Source organism: Vulpes lagopus, chromosome 15, assembly GCF_018345385.1.
Source record: "Vulpes lagopus strain Blue_001 chromosome 15, ASM1834538v1, whole genome shotgun sequence".
NCBI classification, from domain to species: Eukaryota; Metazoa; Chordata; class Mammalia; order Carnivora; family Canidae; genus Vulpes; species Vulpes lagopus.
In genome coordinates this window covers 37,162,134-37,189,691 of record NC_054838.1, presented here as the reverse complement: position 1 = coordinate 37,189,691, position 27,558 = coordinate 37,162,134, and the positions used below count along the sequence as shown (strand labels likewise).

The window sequence follows — 27,558 nt, the reverse complement described above, 5'->3', positions numbered from 1 at the left end:
AACAACTTACTCAAAGTCTGATCTTTTTGTAATCTGGATATACCAGTCTTTATCTTCCTACTTGATAGCACTGTCACAGGTTACTTCTTTAATCACTGCTTAACAGAAATTTTTACAGTAATGGGCTAGAACAATTTCTGAAATGCCCTAGGACAAGGAAACTGCTTACCCTCTCCTCCCTGAGCATTTCATAAATTTTCCAATATGATAAATATGGTGATTTCAGCTTCTGTTTAAATAATCCATTAAAATGTTAACCTTTTAGCTTTTCTCCTACTCCCAAATGAATTCTCTATTATTGCCTTGATACTAAAATTTAGCACATTCCAAGTGGAATGTGGACTCTAGTTACTTCCAGACTCAACATAAACTAAGCATTTTCTACTCCCTGACAGATTTTTTCCCAGGTATTCATGCAATTGTTTCCTAAACCAGAGAGTAAGCACTTCTAAAGCCAAGAACCATGTTATATCATCTATTTCCATAGCACTTACCTCAGCATCCCCAAAAATTTATGTCACTTGTATAAACACATCTTTAATAATATCTTTGTTTTGTTTTGCCTTAATTCTCTATTTTCCAAGTCAAACAATTAAATTAAAACTACTCTGTGGTCTCTCCTAACTGCCATTTACTGAATATTTACTACAGTCACTACATTTTTTAAACTACAAAATATTATCATATATTATCAAATCTAACATATCAAAGACTTAAAGCAATCTCACAATTTAAGAGATATTAAAACATGAAAAATAGTAAATGGTACCCACAAGGTATCACTGATTTTCAGAGATCTTAAAACGTAACAGAAAAAAAATGTGCATCTTAACCATTTTAACCTCATTATAGAAACTGAAAGTCATGGGACACCTGGGTGGCTCCGTCAGTTAAGGTCTACCTTTGGCTCAAGCCCCACACTGGGTTCCCTGCTCAGTGAGTAGTCTGTTTTTCTCCCTCTCCCTGTGCCCCTCCCCCTGCCCCTGCCGCTTGTGCACTCTGTCTCTCTCCCTCAAACAAGTTAATTAATTAATTAATTAACTGACTGATTAATTTTTTGAAATAATTTTTTTTAAAAAAACGAGGCTGCCTGGGTGGCTCAGTGATTGAGTCTGCCTGTGGCTCAGGGCATAAGCCTGGAGTCCTGGGTTCAAGTCCCACATCGGACTCTCTACAGGGAGCCTGCTTCTCCCTCTGCCTGTGTCTCTGCCTCTCTCTCTGTGTCTCTCATGAATAAATAAATAAAAATAATTTAAAGAAGAAAGAAAGAGAGATCCCTGGGTGGCGCAGAGGTTTGGCACCTGCCTTTGGCCCAGGGCACGATCCCGGAGACCTGGGATCGAATCCCACATCGGGCTCCCGGTGCATGGAGCCTGCTTCTCCCTCTGCCTGTGTCTCTGCCTCTCTCTCTCTCTGTGACTATGATAAGTAAATAAAAATTTTTAAAAAATTTTTTTAAAAAAAAGAAGAAAGAAAGAAATGGAACAAAACGAGACGAGAGGAAACTAAAAGTCAGAGAATGCATATAATACCTCTTAGTGAGATTAGTAACCTGTGGGAGTCCTCAGTAACTGAGGCTAGAAATGGATCAAAGCCAGCTGCTTTCACTGCTTCATCTCCATTATATAAAATATGTACATATCCAATATGTGTTGATATACTCGAAAGGTTACTTTTAAAACTGTCTTGCATACATTTTCTCAGCCTTCTTACAAGATAGAAAGTTCAAAACTTTTTTTTTTTTTAGAAAGTTCAAAACTTTATTGCTGCCCCCAAAAGAAAATACATAACAATTACAAAAATCTGAAATTCATTTCGACATTTTCTAGGCAGACAAATGTGTCTGACTTAATGGGAATGTTTTTTTTTTTTTTCTCAAAATGTACCACATACTGCAGTTTGTTGAGAATACAAAAGGTTAAGTTTTTTCCATAGACAAAATATGTATTACAAGTTAATACCAAAGTGCCTTGGCAATATAAAATTCAACATTTAAGAGTATATGACTTCCAAATGATTGTACATTTTCCCCTAATAGACATATATATGAATTGATAAAATTTATAATCATACAATAACACAATTTCAGTTAACTCCTCAGATATTCAGTCACATTTACTATTAAATATTTAGGTTAATGAATTATACATATTACATTAAGTAACACAAAATTTAATCCTAGAATAAGGAACACTATATTTATCTTTAAGTATTTGCTAGTAGAACAGAAAAAAGAACATGACAATGTGACATTATATTCAACCTCAACCTAAGTATGTCTTAGTGAGAAGGTGAATAAAGAAAAGGCAAATGGAATGGTAATTAGGTTGGTAATAATTTTGGAATGAAAATTTATTTCAGTAGTTGCTTTTTTTAAAGCATTGGTAGGAACATTTAGAAAAGTCACACCTTAGAATTTGTATTTTAATTGAGCCTCACCTATAAAACAGACACACTAAATTCCAATTCTCTCCCCCCACCTTATTTCTCTTATCTCTCTCTTGTTCTCTCTCTCCCTGTGATAAATGTCAAAATTACAAATTATTTTATTTTAAGAAAGAATTATCAGATCTGTAGGACACAGGATAAGAAGAAAGGGAAAAGTACAGGATTATTTCCATTAATATATATATATTCGCAGATATTATTATTAAGTAAAATGTCATCCTCTTTTAAGAGTAAAAGCAATTGGTAACCAAATATTAAAAGATTTAGCACTTTGCTTTCAAGTCAAAATCTGGTTCCAATATGACTAAACTAAAATAGATTTGTAGGTCAGATTCACTCAATATTACGTACATCAGGTATTTCTCAATTTGTAGTATACAGTATCACAGAATTCACCATGTTTATGTTTTAAAAACTGGATACTATGAAATAAAATAATATTTATGTTAAAATTATCATCTTACTTCTCCATTTCTTAATGTTGTGATGGTTCCTCTTGCTACTCCCATTCTAAACAGTGTTTCTGTAGCCTGTGAATTAAAAAAAGCAAAAAATATCATTTATAATCTGTACTCAACTGTATACCCCACATCCAAACTGTAAAAAAAACATTCATTACTATTACATTTCCAGCAACTTCTAGAGAAGCATCAAAAAAGCACAATAAGAGCTACATGATCTACATTATACTTCAGAAATATCCTTTCAGAACCTTTTAATGCTATCAAGAGCTTAAACGGAATTGTTTCAAAGCTTATTTTGATCTGCTGGCAATCATCCAGGTTTATAGAATTTCAAATTAGTACACTTAGATAAGTTTAAACCTTAGTTTAACAAAGATTAAGTGAAAAGCTCGTACTTGGATTCAATTCAGAAATTATCATTCATTCTGATTTTTAGTTTCCATTTAAGTTCAATCCAAATTCACTTGGCTGCTACTGAAATACTGACAGATGAAGTAATTCAATGATTCCATATGTAAAACACCCCAAAAGAGTTAAGTGGTTTCTATACACTAACAATGAACAGTTCTAAAAGGAAATTAACAATTGCAAATAAGCTTAACCAACGAAACAAAAGACTTATTCGCTGAAAACTGCACACACTGCTAAAAGAGACTGAAGAACATAAATAAATGGGAAAACATCCTGTGTTTATGACTGGAAGACAACAGTTAAGAAGTCAATACCACCAAAAACTACCCATGGGGTCAATGTGAATCCTACCAGAATCCCAATGACTTTTTTACATAAATACAAAAATTCATCCTAAAATTCATACAGAACCCAAAAGACTACATATAGCCAAAACAATCTTGAAAAAGAGGGAAAAAGTTAGAAAACTCAAATTCCTGATTCCAAAACTTATTTCAAAGCTATGATAATCAAACAGTGTAGTAGTGTCACAGACAAACATATAGGTCAATGAAATAGAAAGCCCCAAAATAAATCTTTGCATACATGGCGTAATGATCTTCAATAAGGGTCAATAAGGGTACCAAAACCACCCAATAGGGGAAACAACAATCTGAAAGAAAATGTCCACACGCAAAAGAATAAAGTTGGACCCTTACCTTTTACCACATACAAAAATTAACTCAAAAGACATCAAAGGCCTAAATATAAGAGCTAAAACTATAAAACTCTTAGAAGAAAAAAAAGCTAAAAGCTTGATAACTCAATAACTCAATGAGGACCTGCTTCCTAGTTCCTAGTTCCTGGAAGGCTGGGAGCAAAGAGAAGCAAGCTCTTTCCTATCCCCAGTCTCAGTAAGGGTACTAATCCCACTGGTGAAGGTAAAGGTTCCTCATCTAATCTGAATTACCTCCCCAAAGCCCCATCTCCTGATATCATCACCCTGAGGCGTAGAGTTCTGACATGAATTTGCAGATGACAAAAGCATTCAGTCCAGGAGAAGGTATTCCAGTCAGAAGGGAATAGAAACACAAAGGCCAATAGGAAAGATCATACTTGGTATGGACAAAGACGAGCAAGATAGCCAGTGAGGCCAAAAGAAGAAAGGTTTCAGGAGAGTACAGCTGGGAAAAGAGAGGATGCAAGTTCATCTGTTTGATATGTGCTTCTCATTTTTAACCTGGCACAAGAGGGACAAATTTCCAACCCTCACTAATAGAAACTAGAATTCAATGGATGCTCTACAAAATATAAATGTTAAGAATGAGTAACTCCCAAAAAAGAACAACCAAAAAAGACAATTCTAGATGTAAAAACTGAATGCACATCTAAAGAAATTGAAATGGAGGAAGGGATGGAAACCTGGAGGAGACTAGAATAAAACGGATGTCCATGTATGAACTTAGTGTGATCGGTGTGATATAAACAGCAGTGTAAATGTGTTAATTTAGATACGTGAGAGTAAATGACAGAAGAAATACATAAAAGGTTGCAAGCTGTTGCCTCTGGGTTGTGGCAATCAGGCATCAGAAGAGAAGAGCACTACTCTTCATCCATCAGCTTCGTCCAGCAGCACACTATTTAAATGTTTACACCACATATAAATCCTTCATCAAAACTTTGTTTTAGAGGCACCTAGGTGGCACAGTGGTTGAGTGTCTGCCTTTAGCTCAGAGCATGATCCCAGAGCCCTGGGATAGAGTCCTGTATCGTGCTCCCAGTAGGGAGCCTGTTTTTCCCTCTTACTTTGTTTCTGCTTCTCTCTCTGTATCTCTCGTGAATAAAAAAATAAAATCTTTAAAACTTTAACTTGTAAAGGTTGACTTAAAGTAAAGCAAGTGTCCACTTTTGCAAAAAGGTCAAATACTTTACAATGTCAGTAGAGTGGTGCTTTTAAGAATACAGTCAAGGACTGAATAAAAGGATATGAAATTAAACAGTGTAAGCAAACTCATTCAAAAAGTTTGACAATAGGGACGTCTGGGTTGCTCAGTGGTCTGCCTTTGGCTCAGGGCTTGATCCTGGAGTCCCTGCATGGAGCCTGCTTCTCCCTCTGCCTGTGTCTCTGCCTCTGTGTGTGTGTGTCTCTCAGGAATAAATAAATAAAATGTTAAAAAAAAAAAAAAAGTTTGACAATAAATGTAAGAAACAAGAACGAGTTGTTGGTAGAGAGAACAGAGCTGAGAAAATGGAAGACAGTATACTTTTAGGATGAAAGAAACTTGAACAAGTTTCTAGTGGCTAAGTAGTAGTCAGTCAGGTGGAAGAAGTTCAGACATGGGGAAGAAAATGGATCCTGTGGAAGACAGGATCAAGAGCATACAGCAATCTGTCAGCTGTGCTAAAAGGGAGAAGGCACAAACACAAGGAAATGCTTTCCCTTTCCATCTTCTGCTCTTCACCCTCCCCCTACCCCTCTCTGTCTCTAATCTACAGGAAGGGCCCAAAGAAAGACAAAGATACTGACTTGTAACAATGATGGGGGTGAGAGTATATATATTGTAAAAGCAAAACAGGAGGGAATGGCTGCTAAAGCTGAAAATCACAAATCACTGTTGTTACAAATCTACACAGTTACAGAATTAGAAAGCTAAGAAGATGACAGTTTAGAAATTATCAAATAAAAGTGAACAACCCTAGACAGGATATGAATTAAAAAATAAAAACTTTTGGGCAGCCCCGGTGGCGCAGCGGTTTAGCACTGCGACTGCAGCCCAGGGTGTGATCCTGGAGACCCTGGATCGAGTCCTGTGTCGGGCTCTCTGGGTGGAGCCTGCTTCTCCCTCTGCCTGTGTCTCGGCCTTTCATTCTCTCTGTGTGTCTCTATGAGTAAATAAATAAAATCTTAAAAAAGAAAAAAAAACAACTTTTAATTCAACCTTACTGGTAAAATATAGCATGTAATTTATACACAAAAGCAAAATTTTTCTAACATTTTCTAAGTGAGGAAACCAATCTATGGAACACCCCTACACACACACACCAGAAAAAGGGGGTGCTATCTACATGCTAAGTTAGAAAATAAAAAATCTTTGCTGCTAAATTTTGTGACTGCAGCATGATATGAATATAATTCCAATACATAATTCACTGAGAGAGTTAAACTCAGCCATTGATGGAAAAGGAAAGGGGTTATTCACATACGTACACACACAAAAAAAAAACATTATAAATGGATGACTTTGCTATGACAAATGATTTTACTAAAGCATATAAAACTAGATGTTGAAAGATCTATTTACAGAAACTTGTTGAAGGAAAAAATTTCTCACCAATGACGTACTTGTATTTTTTCTATTCTTAGTGATACATACATTAAATTACATCTCCTCATTTAATCTAGGGATGTGATAGGTCAGGCTAGTTACTATATATGTATGTGAGGAGCAAAAGGTGACAGGCAGAGGCAGCTTGGGATAAAGTGTACAACAACTTCTCTAAAACAAGATCAAACTATTTGTTTTTTGTGTCTCAAAAACCCAAAGTAGTCTGAAGATCTAAATCTTTTTCCTGCATTTTCTCCAGTAGAAGAAAAATACCAAATTCAATCTTTTGTTTCCAACTAAATTGATTTATTTCATCAGCTCTTCCTACCAACATTTTCAAGGATGTCTCATTCTCACGGCACTCTGTCAATTCAGCTCAGCTTCTTTTGATTCTATAGGGAAGCACTGGAGTGTACAACATTCTTTTGACCTCTACTAAAGAGATTTCTTTTAATTTACTTGTACTCAAACAATGTCTAACAAGTGCCAAAAACCAATGAGACACAGGGCTAACTCTTAGCATGTATAAATTGACCACCAGCAAACTCTTCATTGAAATTTCCCTCTCCTTGAGTTTTGATAATGACTAAAATGACTACTACAAAATATTCATTAAACATTTTCTGTCAGTGGCAGGGTAAAAATCATCTATAGGTCCTTTTTAAAAATAGGTCACCAAGGAAACCTATTTTAAAAGAGTGTTAGATAAAAAACACTTAGGAGACATGAAATCTAGATGCAATAAATGCAAAGTTCTGGGTTGGATCCTTGTGTTTGTCTGAATATGTGTGGAAATCAAAAAAGTTCCAGGATTTATAATGAGTTGGTAACAGAAGTAGTCTCTGGCTTCTTTTCCTTTTTGCTTACTTTTTAACATTCTATTATCTCTGCATCTCTATCTATGTATATGTATATATACACACATACTGTTTGATAATAATAGAAAGGAAAAGAAAAAAGTAACAATTTTTGTTATACTAAAAAATAAAACAGATTTTAAACAGAATTTTGGAACAATGTAAAATGCTATAACACAAGCAGTACTATACTGAGTAGCACCTAAAGTGAAGATAACCAAAATTCAATAGAGACTGAGGCTCTTACAGTCTAATAATTTTTCATTCAATAAACCAATACAAATGAAGTAAAATTAAGAAGAAATATACATTTAATACACTTGAAAAGCAGTATAATAACTTTAAAGCATCATACTATAGTAAGACTTCAGTGCATCGATTTATTAAGAATTGAACTAATGAAAGACCAAATATGAATGAGTCTTAATCACAGCTGTGAATCTAAAGAACAAAAATCTATGTCAAAGAGTCATGGCACTTATTATTCTATGAATGTCTCTCTGTTGTGCTGGTTCACCAACTAAACAGAGAGGTCCTGGAGGGCATGAATTCAATCTTTTATTTATTTATTCCCAGGTTGTTGAATGTATAACAATAAGCATAAAGATTAAGAAAAGCAGGCTTTAGAAAAAGATTGTTGAGTTCAAATTCTAGCTTTGCCATTTGTAAGACTTGTGATCTTGGATAAGCAACTTCACTTCTTTGAGCTCAACTTCATCATTAGCAAAATAAGGATAACAATGGTACATAACTGAAGGAAAACTTTTATGTGCTCAATAAATGACCATTTTGTTATTAATATCTCAAAGGAAATGCAGAATTCCAATTGTACCTTAAAAATCAGTCATCAATTGCAATTTAAAACACAATTAAAAACCATATCAGAGGGCAATTAAAAATGCGCTATATAAAACAGTCAACCACAATTAGCACATTACCCCAGATGGTCATTTATTTATGCTAAAATTCTTGACAGGATAACCAGAAAACAGAAAACTTATATTATTTCAAGATTAATTCAGCAAAAGCCTTCAGAAATCATACACAAAATTTATTCCCCAGATGTGTATCCTAGCCATAGCAGAAAAAAAAGATTTAAACACTGAGGTTTACAAGCACCAGGTGTTTTCCTTCTTATGATAAAAATACAAAACAAAAAATAGGAAAACTGAGCATTAGCTATCTTGCTTCTCACAAAAAAAGCAATGCATGATACAACCCTAATGTCTTCAAAATACACAAACTATTATATTAGCATAGCAATCAAGATCTTTGTGATGTCCCCAAACCATTCTCACTCCTTCCCGCCTACAGCCTAAGCCTTTCCCAGCTCACTGATCACAGTTCCTAACTCCAGGGCCTGTGCACTGCTCCATGTACTGCACAGGCAGCAAAACCTCTGTGAGAAAACATACTATCTTTTCCCAGAAAATGGGGAAAAGGGGACCCAAGTGAGCCACTGAATGTATAGGGAATTAATCCCTGGCTGTTGGGGGGGGGGGTGTCTTTGTTTTCTCTTGACTCTGGCCCCAAAACAAGCCCCCAGTTATAAAATGAAGCAGCAGGAGTACAGGTAGCTAACACTGGAAAAGAAATTCGGTTTTTCTAGCCAAAGGCATATGGAAAGGGGTCTTCTCCTCCTATAGTGTCAAGAAGAAAGGAAAAATATCCATTATATTTTTCATTCTCTCCTCTAGCCACTTTGTCCCAAAAGCAGGCCCTATTGGGTGTGTGCAGCTGCGACAGTGGTGTAAGCAGCTATAACTCTTGAGAAAAACCCTGTCCTTCTGGACGAAAGACCAGGAAAAGGCCCAGTGAGAATAGAGTAATCCCAGAAAGGAAGAGTTAGAAAAGAAAGATCCTCTAACTAAATCCATGTTTGAGTTGATACAAGTCTGGGCTCACCCCAAATCAGCAGAAATCCTGAACAGACTCAAGCAGCAAAACAAAGGCTTCATGAGCAGAACTACAGTTAAAATAACACACAGGTCCTAGCATGCCCCATGAGCAGCACACAGATAGGACGGACCCAAAGCATCACAGGAAAGATACTGAATACATAACTACTTAGAACTACTGCCCACGGAGCAGTGGACATTAGACCTTCTGTCCACTGAAGAGGAGACAGAATTTGTAGCATGAACCTGACAAGTTGACTGCTTACTCCTAACAACAACAACAAATCAATATTCTCCAGAAGATTTTAGTAGGACCCACAGTTTTACAACATGATATTCAAAACAGCCAGAATCAATCCAAAATTACTCGACCTGCAAAGAACAAAAAAATCATGACCACTACTCAAAGGAAAGACAGAGGTTGAAATTACAAGACAAAGCCTAGAAAGCACCTACTACGTTTCATGAGATAAATGGAAAGAAGTTCTCAGCAGAAAAGTAGAAACTATTTTTAAAATGGAAAGTTTGAAACTTAAAATATGATTCATAAAAGTAAAAATTCAGTGAATGGAGGCTCTCCAACAAGGTGGAGATGAAAGAAAAAAAAAAGGTAAACTTAAGGATGAATTTATAAAACTTATCCATTCTACATAACAGAGAGAAAAAAAGATAGGAAAAGAAAAATTAACAGAGTCCTAGACACTTGTGGGAGAATAGCAAAAGATACGGTACTTGTTCTTCCAGAGATCCAGAAAGAGGACAGATTAATATTGAGAAAATATTTGAAGACATAATGTCTGTAAACTTCCCAAATTTGGTAAAAGGTGTACATTTACAGATTCAAGAAAGTCAATGATCCCCAAGTAAGATAAATTCAAATAAAATCCTATCTAGACACATCATAAACAAAATACTGAGATCTACATATTGTTTTTTAAATCATGAAAATAGCTCCCCAGAAAAGTATCCATACTTATTACACATAGTAGAACAACTATTAGATGATAATGGGTTTGCCATCAGAAACCATAAAAATGAGAAAGAGAACATCTTTAAAGTTTTGGAACAAAAAAGAAACCCCTATCAACCCAGAATTCTATATCCAGCAAAAATATCCTTCAGGAATGAAAGCAAAATACAGTCTCATATTAAAGACACATAGAGAATCTGTTGCCAACAGAAGTGTTCTAAAGGAAATGCTAAAGACATTTCTGTAGGTTGAAGAGAAATAATCGTACAGAGAAACATTTAACTGTATGAATGAAGAGAAGCAACAGAAATGGTAAGACTTGAGTAAATGTAAAAGCTTATATTTCACATGAGTAAATGTAAAAAACTTCTATTTCTTCTTTTAAGATCTTTAAAATATGTAAGACTTGTAAAAATTATGTCTGATGGAATTTCCAATGTATGTAGATGTAATAGATATGAGCACTATCACACAGGAAGGGGCGATTAAGGGCAGCCCAGGTGGCTCAGTGGTTTAGCGCCACCTTCAGTCCAGGACCTGATCCTGGAGACCTGGGATGGAGTCCCATGTCCAGCTCCCTGCATGGGCCTGCTTCTCCCTCTGCCTGTGTCTCTGTCTCTGTCTGTCTGTCTGTCTGTCTCTCTCTCTCTCTCTCTCTGTGTCTCTCATAAATAAATAAATAAAATCTTAAAAAAAAAAAAAAAAGAAGAAGAAGTAGAAGGGGAGATTAAAGAGACCTATGTGGTTGAAACCTTCTTCATTTTACCAGAAATGGCAAAACACTCATCTAAGTAGATGGTGAGAGATTAAGCATGTACATTATAATCACTAACGGAAGTACTAAAAACTAATGCATAGAGATATAGCCAAAAAGCCAATATACAAATTTAAATGGAACAGTAAAAAATATAATCCAAGGTATCCAAGAAAAGAACAAAGAAGGAAAAAGGTGGCAAACAAAAAACAAGACCAGAGGAAAAAGTAGTCTTTTCAACCAATGGAGATAGAACAATTGACTTTCCAAACAGAAATAGATGAGCCTTGACCCAAACCACACTCCACACACAAAAACTAATTCAGAATGGAACACAGACTTAAATGTTGGTGCTTAAACCATAAAAGTTCTAAAAGAAAACACCAAAAATCAATTGAAAACTCTTGATTTAAGCAAAAGTAAGTTGCATAAGGAGAAAAATAATAAAATATTAAAGAAAAAACTCATTATGGCAGATTGGACTGTCCAAAGATAGCCACACCAATATATATCCTACACATCCTTTAAGAAGGGGACAGGCTTCTAAAAATGTGACATCCATTCTCCTACATATTTCATTTGTTCCCTCCCCTGGGACCTGGGACCTTTGAAAATAAATACCTTTGTAACTAAAACTTAATGAGGTAGAAGTGATGCTGATTTTCAGGCTAAATCATAAAAGGCAAAATGGCTCTGGGATAATGTTCTCACTTGGTATATGTGCCTTTGGAGCTCTGAGCCAGCATAGAAGAAGTCCTGGGTCCAGGGATCAAGCCCCATATCAGGCTCCTGTGAGGAGCCGGCTTCTCCCTCTGCCTATGTCTCTGCACCACCACCACCACCCCCATGATAAATAAAATCTTTAAAAAATAAAAAAAGTCCAACTACCTTGAAGCTATCATACTAGAAAAACTATATAGAAATAGAGCTGTCCTAGCTACTTTGACATATAGCTCTTCAAATACTCCAAGCCCAGATGTCATTCGTGTGTCAATCTTTAGATGACTTCAGCCCTTAGCTTTTAAGCTGCACCAGCCACATCCAGTAGAGCAGAAATTATTCTATTCTGGGCGAGCCCTTTCCAAACTGCAGATTCATGCAAAATAAATACTGCTGTCATTTTTAGCCACTAAATTTTAAGTGGTTTGTTAATCAGCATCAGATAATGATACACTGATAAAACATGCTTCATCAAAATTAAAAGCCTTTTGCTCTTTGAAAACTGGACTGAGAAAATGAAAAAGTGGGACACCTGGGTGGCTCAGTGGTTGAGCGTCTGCCTTCAACTCAGGGCATGATCCCGGGGTTGCTTCTCCCTCTGCCTATGTCTCTGCCTCTCTGTGTCTCTCACGAATAAGTAAATAAAATCTTTAAAAAGAAAATGAAAAAGCAAACCACAGACTCACATAAAATATTTGCATATATATATTTAATAAAGCAAAGCACTTCATTCAGAATATATAACTTACAACTTAGAAACAAGACACAACCAAAAAATGTTAAATGATCAAAAGATTATCATCAAAAAAGAAAAAAAGATATACACACATATACATAATACATGCACACATACACACACAGACATATATATGTGAATGGGCAAAAAGCCAATAAAAAATGTTCAACATCATAATCCTTAGGGAAATGCAAACTAAAACTACAATGAGGTATCACAGCATATGCACCAGATGGCTTAAAGTAAAAAGAATGACAATACCAAGTTACAGTGGGAATATGGAGCTACTGGAACTCTCACATTACTGGTAGAAATACAAAATGGTATTGTCACTTTAAAAAACGGCTGGGCAGTTTCCTATAAAGTTAAACACACACTTACCATAAGACCCAGCAATTCTATGCCTCCGTATCTACCCAAGAGAAATGAAAACATGTGTCCATTTAGATGAATTGTAGAAAAGCCAAAATTATAGTGACAAAGAGCAGATTAGTGATTGCTTGGGGCCTGGGACCTGGGGAGGAGGTAACTCACTGCAAAGGGAGTTTTTAGGGAAGAGAGAACCATTCTATATCTTAATCATGGTTGTAGTCACATGACTATAAACATCTGTCAAAACTCATCAAACCTTGTACTTAAAACAGGTGAAGTTCATTAAATAAAAAAGCTGTTTTTAAAAAAGAAGGCACACCTGCTTCCCTCCCCAAAGCTGTTCTCAACTAATTGGTAATTTAATTCTGATCAATCATTAGGAAAAACCTGGATACTACCTTGATGGAAATTATTTTTTGATAGTGCATTTATATGCTTTAGATATAGATTTCATCTTAAATATATACAAACTGAGGGCAGAGGTAAAGGGTGACCAAAGCAGAAGAAAACTGATGATAACACTATAGCCAAAGTAAACTCAAGACATGAATAATCTAGGGCAAATAAGACCAAGAGTCTGCATGTCACATTCATAGGAAGGCTGAGAAAACCAATAGTAAATTATTACAAAAATTCTGCATTCCGTGCAAAATTCTACACATACCACCAATAATGGTGTACCTAACTAACTACATATAAAAACTGAGCAATCAACAAATGAACATCACCAATCTCATCTTCACTTGCAGGTGAGTGTTCATGTACCTGTGTTTCCACCCACCATTTGCTAGTCAGAAACTCGAGTAACCTCTGATTTTTTTCTGTTCTTTCAACAATGTATAATACTTAACATAAATAATAGTTATTTTAGTATTATACTTAAAATAATTGTTATTGTATACTTCTTATGGTAATTACCTATTCATCTAAAATTCTCACTAGTCTGTAGGTTGTATTTCACTCATCACTAAACCTCTAGTACTAACTACTTGAGAAACACTCAATAAATGTTGAATAAATGCAAGAATAAACAGCTAATGAGTAAGAGCTTATTTACTGATAGTTTGGGGGGATATATGACTTACCAAAGTGTGAACAAATATGTCCTAAACTGTATTATAATAATTTTAAATGCTGAAAGTATAACTCATTAGCCTTTCATGTTAGTGAAATCAACTTGATCTTTTTAGACATCATACATGTCATAATCTGTTTCCATTCAGTTCACAGGAAATATGCATTACATATGGAGACAATGGACCTTTGCAATGGTTCTAAGGTTATGAAGAATGTTACTTCTGTTTATAGATGTGGGTTGGTAAGTTATCCAGGAATTTAAACAATAAGCAGATGGTCTGTTTCCAAATCGATAGCAGTCATCTGGCTCTAAAGAAGAGTGTATTTTTGTAAATATATGTTCTGTCATGTTCTATCCAATATGACATGATGAAATAACGTAATACATTATGTTCTGCTTTTTCTCTTTGAACGTAATAAAACTTATGAAAAGCATGGGTTTTTCCCACCACAATGTTATCTTCTTAGAATCAAAACAAAGGATAATAAACAAACAAATAAAAACCTAAATACTGAAGTTTAGAGTTAGACTTCTATTCTGTTTCAAAACAATAGAGTTGGACAGCCCAGGTGGCTCAACGGTTTAGCACCACCTTCAGCCCAAGGTGTGATCCTGGAGACCTGGGATTGAGTCCCATGTCAGGCTCCCTGCATGGAGCCTGCTTCTCCCTCTTCCTGTGTCTCTGCTTCTCTCTCTCTCTCTCTCATGAATAAGTAAATAAAATCTTAAAAAAAAAAATAGAGTTGAGCTACTCTTTTAGTGTTCTTAACCATAAAATGGGTGATAATACCAAATATTATAATAACTGAGAGTCTATTTCACTTCAAATTACATCTAAATTTCGCCTTTCATTTAATTAGCATATAAAATAGATTTAAGTAGGCAAGTTTAGTATATGTAATAATTATTAGACAACTATACAACATCCCACTCCTTTTGCTTCTTTCCTCTGTTCTAACAAATGCTGATTTTTTTTTTTTTTTTAAGATGGGGGAAAGAGAGAGAGAGAGAGAGAACCTGCATAAGGGTGAAGGGGACAGAATCTTAAACAGACTCCAGGCCCAGTGTAAAGCTCAATGCAGGGGAGGTGGGTAGGGAGATGGGGAACTGGGGGATGGGCAGTGAGGTGGGCACTTGATCGGATGAGCACTGAGTGTTATATGTTGACAAATTGAATTTAAATTTAAAAAAATGAAAAAAAAATAAAATAAATTTTTAAAAATGTAAAAAAAACAAACAAACAAAAAAAATAACTCAATGCAGACCCCCCTACACACACAGGGCCCCACAGGGAGCCAGAAGCAGAGCTGGAAGTGGAGCCTGAGTGAAGCTTGAGTGGAGCCTGGTGCCAGGCTTGATCTCATGACTCTGAGATCAAGACCTGAGCTAAAATCCAGAGTCAGAACCTTAATCAACTGAGCCACACAGGCACCCCTTTTTCTTTTAAGTAAGCTCCATGCCCAGCCTGGAGCCCAGAGTAAAGCTTGAACTCATCACCCTGAGATCAAGACTCAAGCTGAGATCAAGACCTGAGCTGAGATCAAGAGTCAGACACCCAACCAAATGCCCCAAATGCTGATTTTCTTTAGGTTTACATCTTTTTTTTTTTTTAAATAAAACTTTGGCTTAACTAAATCAACAATGTTAATCCCATTCCTCTTTGCCAGTGATTTTTTTTTTTTTTAGAAATAGGCATATAACACCAGAGATAAAGTCATTTCCTAATAATAAAAAATCCTATTAATCAAGAAGAAGTAACAAACTTAAATGTTTATGAATCTAAAAACAGAGATTCAAAATACACAAGTCAAAAATATAGATAACTACATGGGCAAATAAGACAGATCCACAACTACAGTCAGAAAGACATTCCCCTTCAATAACTGATGGAGAAGTAGAGAGAAAATTAATAAAGATATGATCCTGGAAGAATACTGTCAATTAATTGATTTTTATAGAGCTCTACACTAAAAAAAAAGCAGAACAAGCATTCTCTTCAGACCAATACAAAACATTTCCCAACACAGACTATAATTTGGAGGGGAAAAAAAAAGAGAGAAAGAGAGCACAAATTACCATTATCAAGACTAAGGTCATATTATAACTTTCTCAGAAGTTAAAAGGATAATAAGGGAATATATAAACAATTTTATACCAATTAATTTAACAACATAAATGAAATGGACAAACTGTTTGGAAGACACAACTACCAAAGCTCACACAGAAAGAAATACAGCCTAAGTAGCCCAATGTTTATACGAGAAATTGAAAAAGTAGTTAAGTATTTTCCCACAAAGGAAATTCCTGGTCCAGGTGGCTTCATTGGTAAATTTATACCAACATTTAAGAAGAAACTAATTCAAATTCTATACATACCTTTCCAGAAATTTGAAAAGGGAGGAATGCAATGCTTCTTAACTCAAAAAAGGGCAGTGTTACCCTGACAGCAAAACTAAACAAAGGTATTACAAGGAAACTGCAGACCAAATATGCCCCATAAACATAAATATAAATATGCTTAACAAAATTTGAATAGATTGAATCCAACAATCTACAAAAGGAATAACACATCAAGTGGAGCTTATTCCAGGATGCAAGGTTTATTTAACACTCAAACACCAAGCAGTGTAATTCGCCATACTAAACTGAAAAAGACAATCACTGATCATCTCTATAGATATGGGAAAGACATCTGACATAATCAAACATTCATTCCTGATAAAAAAAAAAAACTTTCTTAAAAACTAGAAAGAAAAGGGAACTTCCTCAAATGGAAAAAGGGCATCTAAAATAGCTATAGCTAATATATTTAAAGGTGAAAAACTGAATATATTTCTCCTAAATCAGGAATAAGGCAGACATCAGCTCGATTGCCATTCAGTATTGTAGTGCAAATCCAAGCCAGTGCAATAAGGCAAGGAAAGGAAATAAAAGGCATCCACATTAGAAAGGAAGAGGTAAGTTTTCTTTTTTTTCAGATGACATTCTAATAGTGGCTAAAATCACTGAACAACAACTGTTCCATTCTAGAAATGGCAAAACTGTAAGGACAGTGAAAAGATCAGTGGTTGCCAAGGATTGAAGAACACGTAGAACACGTGAAACTATTCTCTGTGATACTGTAATGTGATCATAGGATCACATGATGCATTCATCAAAATCCATGAACTGTAAAATACAAAGTGTATACCCTAATGTAAGCCATAGGTTTTACTGTTTTAGTTAATAGTAATGTATCATTAGAGGTTCATCAGTTGTAACAATTGTGCCACACTTACCCAAGATGTTAATAGGAAAAAGGAAAGGGGAGATTATGGCAACTATCCGTACTTCCTGTTCACTCTTCCTGTAAATCTAAAAATACTCTGAAAATTAAGTCTACTTTTAAAAAGTATATATGTACAACCTAAAAAGACAAAAGAAAATGGAAGGTCATATATCAAGCTAAAAAATAAAATAAAAAGTCTAACAAAACACAAAGATTAGAAATAGCACCCTTTATACAACCAAATTAATTTAACAAATACCAAAAAAAAAAAAAATGGGTTAAGTTAGAAGACAATCTGAATGTAACTCATTAAAAACATCTAACATCTATTCATTCCATACTAGAATACCCAGAGTCATTAGCAATGACTGTAATACCCAGATGCACAGTCTAATTCTACAGGCCATGAAAAGAACTATAAGGAAAGAAGGAGCAAAAACAGAAAAAGTAAATGTGTGAATACGGAAGGCCTTCCTTTTCCATGATGTCAGGACTTCAGTCAGACAATTTGCAAAATATCAACAGAACATTACTTCCAAGGAGTTGTGTCCCAATTTCCAACCCGTTTACCCAAGTCCTCCCCCAAAAATAGGAATAATAATTGTATGTCCTTCACCACCATCACTATCATCATCATCATGGACTTTACTGCACAAAAGCACAAAAGCAAAAAGCCAATGAACCAAAGATAGCAAAACAGAAAGATCTAAACAGCCTGAGTTCTTGATGACATCACAGAATCCTGGAACTGCTATTCTTCAGACTCCCTGAAATTTCCTTTAAAAAATAAATATACTTACATTTTAATTCTCTTGTAGTTTGGTATCCAGCTACTTGTATCCAAATAAATCTAGCCCAGTAAAGAACTTGCCTCAGAATTTGTTAAGATAAAATCTTTATTTTGGAGTGGAACTCTACATTTATCACTTCTTAAATATTTGGGGTCCTAGATGTCTGGAGAATTATGAAATAGTTTCCCAAATATTTATATTTTATTAAGTTGGGGCTCAGTTTTTCCAAAGAAAGAATATAAACAGTTTTCTACTATTTATGACTATTTAAGAGTAAAGAGCATGCAGAACAAAAACTAAACTCTCCTAATGGTACAAACTTTGCTGTTCAACTATGGCCATACCACTAATAAGGTTTTGGATTTTTTTTTTTAAAAGGAAAGTAGAAGTTATAAATTACAAAACCAGAAAGTAAGATGTAAAAAAGGCCTCAGGCATTAACAATGTTAAACTGTAATACTAAGAAAACCAAACTTAAGGCAACTTAATTTCCAAATAGGAAACAGCATGAGTATTTGGAAGAAATAATTAATTGGAGTTTCTCAGAACCAACTTAAAGCTTCTATGCCATTTAGTATTCCAGGATATGATATACAATTTATTTATCTATACAACTGCTGGTGGATCTCCAAGTTTAACAGAGTTTTTATAAGTATGAACATGCTGCTCCAAACATTCTTTTTGGTTTATCCTGGTACACACAAGTAAAAATCTCTCTAGTCCATTCTTAAGGATAAATTGATGACTTGTAGAATACGTGTATGTTCAAGTTTATTTAACAGTACAAAACTGTTTTCCAAAGTGGTTGTACTAACAATTTGCACCCCACCAGCAACAGAGAGCAGTTCTTATTATTTCCTAGTAAATTTTTTCTCAGGGTTAACAAAATAAAGTTTATCAACTATCCTGAAACACCTAAAGAAATTTCCAAAGTAAAATAATTCATTTCTTCAATAAATGGTTACTGATTACCTACATAATGTACCATGTGATAGTAACTAAGTAATCAAAAGCATTTTCTTAGCTTTCTCTCAGTAGCAAAAAAAATCATAGATACTTGCTCTGCTAAAAACTGTCTTATTACAAATAACAAAAACCTACAAGAAAAAAAAAAGAACATTCAGAGAGTTGAAACAGCTGGAGCAAAGATCTAGAGTCAGCAGAGCAGAAGGTCTGGAGGAAGTATGTATACACAAATATGCCACACATGCACTCATGCATGCTAACATGCATGCACACACACGCATAATTAGGACTAAGAAGAAAGGTGCTGTCAAAGTGTAGAGAGGCTATGGTTTTATTTTCCAGCTCTACTATTCTTAACAGGTCATTATATAAAAGTTAGAGGCCAAGAGTTTTACTAGACTGTACAACTATATCTAGAGCAATCTTTGTTATCTATGTAACCCATTCAAAGAATAACTGAGACTAGACACAATAAAGCCAAAGTGAGATTCTAGATCCAGCATTGATCAAATACAGCACTTATTTGCCTACAAAGATTTAAGAGATGTCGAAAGTCCCTCTCACCTCCAAAACAGATCTTCATTTCCTCTCACAGTGCCTGAAACCACATTTGCATTATTGTATTCTGTTGGACATTCAGGATTTTTCATTCGTTAACAAATATTTGCGTTAAGTTGCAAATATCTCTGGACACAGGAAACATAAAAAATTAGCTGACAAGGACAGATACCTGAAGAAAAACAGAAATAGGAACAGAGATGCTGAAAAAGAAGGTGGGAGAGTAGCAAACAAAAAATTTGTCTACTTCGCCATTTTACCACCATCTGGCCCTAACATCAGTAGAAAAGAACAACATTACGCTGTCTGAAAATTTCACCTACTGAAGACCTATATCCTAAATTGACATAAAGTTGCCTTTGGGTTTATTTATTTATTGTTATAACATTCTTGTGTGCTTTACTAAATTATACTCATTCCTAACTATATTAGTGTATCATACATGTTTGATTCCATGCATAACTTAAAATGGGAGAAAGAACAGAGGATAAAAACAGAGAAGCTCATAAAGAGAAAAAGTGACGTTTCAGATACTGAAATGCCAGTGCTCCAAAACCTGGAGGCCATGAGTCTTGATTAGTCCCCAGAAAAGCCTGCTTATGGAGACTGTGTGGCTGGCACCCCTGGAGCAAGTAACTTGGAATGAATGGAGCCCTTAGTATTTTGTATTAATTGAAGTAAGATATTTAAGAATCTGGCACTTCAACTAGTTAGTTCACACTAATTGAATACAATGCTAAACATTATCCTCACACACCAAACTAAAATATTTAACAACCTATAAACAGTGCCTCAATATTGAATTCTTTGTCTTATTTAAGTCGAAAGGAACCAGATTACCTTGTTATAGCTTTAACAAAGTAAACAGGAGTTGGAAAAAATCCAAAATTACTCAATGTTACTTTCTACTAGGCTCAGGCTGTTAATAAATATATTGTAAATGAACTTAGCTTTTTTTATCTACACTTGTATGTGTGTTCTTAATAAGAATGTAATAGATCCCAATTCTTAATCATTCCCCCTAATTCCACAATTTCTCACCATTTCCTGTACTAGTTTGCCTCTCCTGTTGACTTTTATTTCCATCATAAATTACTCTAATAAGAAGTCAGAATACAAACATAAATTTTATAAACACATACAGTATATATGCCTATTTAGTAATTAAAACCAGCCTTCTTTAAATGTAATGCTTCCTTTCCAGTACTTCCAAATATGCACAGGCTATACCTCATAGGGACTTCAATTTTTAACACCAAAAATGGAAAACATGTCTTTTTAAAAACATCAGATTCATAATAGTACAATCAATGAGGCCCTTTCTCCAAGTGTGTATATATGTATATACGCAGTATGCTATATGAATAAAGAAAAAGAAAAAGCCAAAGCACTTCCAAATCTATTTAATCCTGTTAGCAAGAACCTAATTTCCTTCTTTAAAAAAAAAAGCTGAAGAGTACACTATACTAATTTTTTGCTATAAAGTTAAATAATGTAACTACTTTAATTATGGTCATTTAAATTTTCATTTTTAGTGAAAGGATAAATAATTATCAACAACTATTAAGTAAAATATTTTAAAATATTTGATAAAATTTAAATAAAATTAAGATAAAAAATTTCCAATGCTACCATAAATGTAAAAATATACATCTATGAACATTAAGCACAGTAAGTCCAGATTCCAAAGGGACAGTTAGAAAAACTAAGTTTCAAAAGCCTAGTGATAAGGATATGAATTATACTGACTCTTCAAAGCAATCAATAAAGATTCATATTGATCCTATGAATTAAAATTCTCTGTATTTGCACAGCACTTTAAAATTAACAAGTCACTTTCATATAAATATTCTAATTTAAGGGATCCCTGGGTGGCGCAGCGGTTTGGTACCTGCCTTTGGCCCAGGGCGCAATCCTGGAGACCCGGGATCGAATCCCACGTCAGGCTCCCGGTGCCTGGAGCCTGCTTCTCCCTCTGCCTGTGTCTCTGCCTTGTCTCTGCCACTCTCTCTCTGTATGACTATCATAAATAAATAATAAAAAAAATATATATATTCTAATTTAAATGATAATTTCTAACTGAAATAAAATAAAAAGATTAATACATAAAATAAAATGGTTACCTTTCATCTGGAACAGGGGTTCCAACCTTTTTTGCATCATGACTTCTAAGATGGCTGATTTAACACTCCCACGGATATTCCCAAGATTATGGGTAATTAATGTCATGCTAGCTATAATTCACCCCTTTGTCTTCCACTCAGAGAAAGCATTTCAGGATGCAAGTCAATGAAAGTTATGTTTTTTAAAGAGATAACCAGAATATTTTCTCTAGAACAAGTAAAAAGTTCCAGGAGTGTGCCTCACAGCAGATCTCCATGCATACCATTTCTTCATATCATTGTTGAAAACAGTCAATATAGGAGACAGGGTGGGTGAGAACAACACAGAGGTATACGTTCCATATGCTTATTACAAATTTTACTTTGGTAAAAAAGTAAAACGAATTAGCTTAAAATCTGCTGTGACAGCCTGAGAGCTGGCCCCAAGTCTTCCAATACTGTTGTCCATCTCTGCTACAATTATTTCTTCCCAAATCAGCTAGCATAACTGTTGGAAAAGGCAAATTATCAGATCACTCTTTTCCTGAGAAGTCTTCGATGGCTTTCTATGAAACATAAAATGTGGCCAACCAGGCCCTAAAATTGGACTGTGCTTTGCCTACTTTTCCAACTTTGGCTCACACCACCTCGTCCAGCCATAACAGTCATCTGGGCTACAAACCAAATGTACCACGGTTACTCCCATCCAGGGACCTACTTACTTCCTGTTCACTCTCCCTGAAGACTCTTTCAAAAGACTATCTCAAGATCTGGCTCATTAGAATACAACTGTGACTAAAAGAAAATCTCAGCTCTGGAAGAGCTTACCAGGGGAACAATAGAGAAGAGAAGCAGAAGAGGAAAAGAGAAAGGAAGGAAGAAGAAAGAAGGCAGAAAAGGAGGGAACATGCAAGGAAAAGACACTGCTACTTCAGAATCACAAACTAAATTCCATAGGAGAACACAGGAGAATACAACCTGCTCTAGAGGAAAGATTTCTAAATTGAGATGTGTCACTGTCTTGGATCAAGAAATAACAATGACACATAACATGTATTACATGGGGATTATTCTATTTGACCCTCTATCCCTCGAAAGAGCCCCATGAATGTGTACAATACAAAAGATGTCATTGACAAAACTGACAAACTCCCCCATCTTGTTATGGTCATTTGATCCAGGATCAGATATACTATACCCAAACTAGGCCGGTCAGATTCACCCCAAAAGGATTTGTAATTTCTGGGTAAAGATGAAGGACAAACAGGAGAGGTAGGGACGGTAGAGCTGAATCACTATACAGTGATTCATTTGACTATATAGTGTCATATTTTATAAAGGGCCTACCACTGAGTTCTCTGGAGCTGCCCTGAGACTTGATTGTTTAGTACTTCCCTCAATTCTGTGAGCAATCTCCACATCCTTCCCTGAACCCCTATTTTTGTCTTTAACTAACTGAATTGTTTTCAGTTATTTAAGACCAAAGCAAATATAATAGATACATACGAAATACTGCAACCATCCTAGTGAAGGGCTAAAGGAGATTACGGGTTTGGGATCAATTCCAAGGAGTAGTATGAAGTCACTGCATGCATATGAACTATAGTGATACAGTAGGAAGAAAAAAAGTATTAGTGTCACTCACTTTCAGATGCAGATTCAAATCCCAGACTATTTGCTACCTATGTGTTGTGAGCTTGAACAAGTAATTTAACAATGTTCTCAGTCCATTTCCTGACCTGCTGTTGGTAAGAATAACATTTGCCTTACAGGATTGTCTGAAGATTAAACAAGATAAAAGATGTCAAAACACTCAGCAAAATGTCTGGGAGGTAGTAGGAGCTCAATAAATGTTAATCTTCACCTTGTTTCCCAGTAACAATAAAATCTTTAACCAGAGCATAAATGAAAAGCCAACTCTGGCTAGAGCAGTGGTTAACAAATATAGCCAGGGGGCAAATCCACCATACCACCTGTTTTGTATGGCCCACAACCTAAGAATGTTTTTTATATTTTTAAACAGAGACATGAGTTGATTATTGTCCCACAAAAATGTATGTTGAAATCATAAGCATTGATACTTGTGAATGCAACCATATTTTGAGAAAAGGCCATTACAGATGTAATCAAAGCAAAATCAAACTGGATTAGGGTGAGCCCAAAATCCAGTGCCTAGTGGTCTGTAAGAGAAAGAAAACAGAGATTTGGAAACAGAAACACACATACAGGGATGAAAGCCATTTGCCAATAGAAGCAACTGAAATGTCTGTTAAACCAAGGTGTGACAAGAATTACCAGGAATGACCTGAAGCTGGAAGAGATAAGGAAAGATTCTTCCCTAAAGACTTCAGAGTTTTCCAACACCTTAATTTCAAGTTTCTAGTCTCCAGAACTGCGTGAAAGCTATTGGCTTAAGCCACCCAGTTTGTGGTAATTTGTTATGGCAGTCCAAGGAAACTAATTAAAATAGGGGGTTTTCTCATCAATAGTATTTCCTGACATGCAAAACTTGTAAAAATTCAAATTTCAGTGTCCTTAAGTAACTTTTATTAGAGCACCACCACACACATTGGTTTACATATTGTCTATGGGTGCTTTTGTCCTATATTGACAAAGCTGAACAGTTACCACAGAGACCATATGGCCCAGAAAGTCAGAAATATTTACTCTCTGGCTCCATATGCAAAGTTTGCCAATCCCTGACCATAAGCATTAATGCCTGAGACACAAGTAGTAAAGTTCTAAAACAAATGTGTACCAGTAAAAGATGACTAAGTAAGTAAGTAAGTAGCTGGATAGAGTGAAAACCTAAGTGAAGGGCAGCCCAGGTGGCTCAGCGGTTTAGCACCACTTTTGGCCCGGGGCCTGATCATGGAGACCCGGGATAGAGTCCCACCTCAGTCTCCCTGACCTGGGATCGAGTCCCACATCAGGCTCCCTGCATGGAGCCTGCGTCTCCCTCTGCCTGTGTCTCTGCCTCTCCCTCCCTCTCTCTCTCTCTCTCATGAATAAATATAATCTTAAAAAAAAAAGAAGAAGAAGAAGAAGAACAACAACAACAACAACAACCTAAATGAACAAACAAAAGACCTAGGGATTTTTATCATGCAAAAAGGGTTTAAAGTTTTAATATAAACCAGGACTTGGCAAAAGACTAGCAAAACACCAAGGTGCTAGTCCAGAATAGTCTGATATGTGCTATTTTGTAAAATAAGTTAAAAGACATTAGTTGTTATGGAGAAGCTAAGTATGGTGGAAGGATGTGAAATAAGACTCAATTTGCTTTATTATATATCACAAGATAGGCAGAAAACATTCAGTAGAGGTCTCCTGAAAATAGTATCAAATGGAATTGGAAAAATGATTTAAAAACTCAGATACAGACTGACACCCTAGTCTTCTCTTTCCAGTCTAAATGCTAATTCTAAGCAATTAAAACTCTTTTTGACTAAATGTTTTAAAAATCTCTCAACTGGCCATCTATCCCTAGTACATGCCATCCATAAAAGAACTCAGAATGACTGACATAAAATACAAAGTTTGATCATGCTGTGAAATTTCTAGTTAATGTTTAATAAGATATTACATATACTCCTATGCTTAGTATATAACATTCTTCAAAATTAGACTCTAACTCCCATTCAGTCCCATTTTATACCACTCCTCAGTATTCCAAATGCTTCTCCTATACTTAACATTGTTATATATACACCTATAACACCCTACGCCTCCCTCTTTATAATATGCATCATGATTTTAATTACTTGTTTATTCTCCTTCCACACTAAACTGAATTTTATAATAGAAGCACTATGATATACATAGCACTCAACACGGTGCCTGGTACATAAGTACACAATAAATATTAGGTTGAATGAACATTTTAACAAACAATGACTAAATATACTAGCCCAATTTAAACCTTCATTTTTATGCACACAATGCCCCTTTGGCTGAGAATTCCCTTTGCCTTACTTATCTACCTGGAAAATTCACACTTATCCTTCAATGCAGCCTCCTCCATAAAACCCTTCCTTACACTTCCTGGCAAACTATTTTGTCTTTTCTCCACATCACTAACATAATATTTAGCATATCATACTGTAAGTTTATCTATTTGCCAGTCTTCCACTTCATTATATCTCGAGTTTCTCAAGGACAAGAACTATGTTTTATTAGTCATTGTTTTCCCCAACACTTCGCCCAACATATGGAATATATTAGAAGTTAAAATATATTTGCTAAGTGTAAAGATTATCTTAAAATTTTAAGATGAAAGATAACATCCTAAACCACAGAACATTGTACATTTAAGTATGTTTTCCATTAAGAAGTTAGTTTCAATAATTTTTAACAGTGTTTTAAACAATTATGATTGCATATTTTAAAATAAAATTTAGAGATTAATTAAATATCATCTCATGTTGCAAATTATTGTATTATAAAAATAATATATCCCCACAATAAGACTGGAAAATACTTAGAATAAAACCTGAAATTCTTTTTCACGAACATTCCCACTTCCAACATATTAAATATAATTAAGCCATTTAGCATTTTTCAAATGAATCATTTTGGTTCTTGGTCTATACTTCATACACATACATATGAATATATATGAATATGTGTGTTTGTGCACATATGCTATAAATATTAATAGATACAAATCATTAATTTATATCAATCTTATTAAGACAGTTCAACTTGAATGCATCCAAAATAAATGTCATAGTTTAATTATAATTTTCTAATATCTGGAATCAATTAGTTCGTGAAAGTTTCAAGAAGGCCACCCAGTAATAAACACAAAATAAATTGTGTCTGCTGTCCTGTTAGCGATAATTTTTTATTGCTACCTCAGTTTCAGATGTCAGAGTAATGACTTCCATATTCTGATTAAAATGCAAATTGAAGCCATATGTTAAAAAAGCTTAGGCTTTCAAAATAGCTGTTTTCCGACTTAAAGCAGAATAAAAGTATACTTACAAAGGCTAATAATTATCCAGATTAATTATGCCAATTCTAAATTTAGAAATATGTAGTTTTACACTGTAAATTATGTCAATACATGCAGTTGTAGCACATAAATTCACAGCTACCGTCATATATATATCATTGGCCAGAAGTGGGTCAAAGCTATAAAACAATAACAAAATGGATCTTGGTTGATTTTCTGCAAGAGTAAAAACTGAAAAGTGATTTTATAAACCTATTTTTAATCTTCAGACTTGCTAAAGAACTAAAATTATCTTTAATCTGTGTCCTAAGATAAATAAAAAGTAAATAGATTGATATGATTTTATTTATTTTGATAAGCTAAATTCTACATAAATTGATTTGATTTTTAATGAATTTCTAAGACTGTGCCACAAGTTTCCCAAAGATCTTCTCAGACTGCAATTCCAAAATGACCAGCCCAATGATAAATTTAAATACTACAGCCTCGACTTCTCCTTTTCATTTGTGACATTAAACTAAAATTGCTATGTACAGAAAACCTGTTTTAGAAAGTAAAATTATAAACAGTACCCCCCAAAAAACTGAATCATGAGTATTCTACTCAAGAGTAAATATTTGTAAATTTAACTATCTACTTTACCTAATATCAGCTAAATGTAAAAAATTAATAGAAAAGTCAATGCCAACTAAGCTATTAAATTACACAATTTATAGACCTCAAAGGTAGTAAATTCTATGTAAATAGTTCAGTTGCATAAGTATAAAAGTGAAGGTGACTATAAAAGTGTTTACTGAAATAAAGAGGGACTGGCATGAGGCAGGGAAGGGATAAACTACAGTTCTCAAGACAAATAAAATCACTTTAATTTACCTTAAAAAATATGGAGACAGAAATCTATAA

The 27,558-nt window shown here is 34.8% G+C and overlaps 1 protein-coding gene across 1 annotated transcript in view; it reads right to left on the bottom strand.

Annotated features, from left to right (window-relative positions):
• Nucleotides 1-27,558, bottom strand: part of TMEM135 (transmembrane protein 135) — a 223,463-nt gene that overhangs the window by 141,025 nt on the left and 54,880 nt on the right. Inside the window, exon 5 of the mRNA XM_041729721.1 lies at nt 2,913-2,978. Coding sequence (XP_041585655.1) covers nt 2,913-2,978 — 66 coding nt within the window. The remainder of the gene's footprint in view (nt 1-2,912; nt 2,979-27,558) is intronic.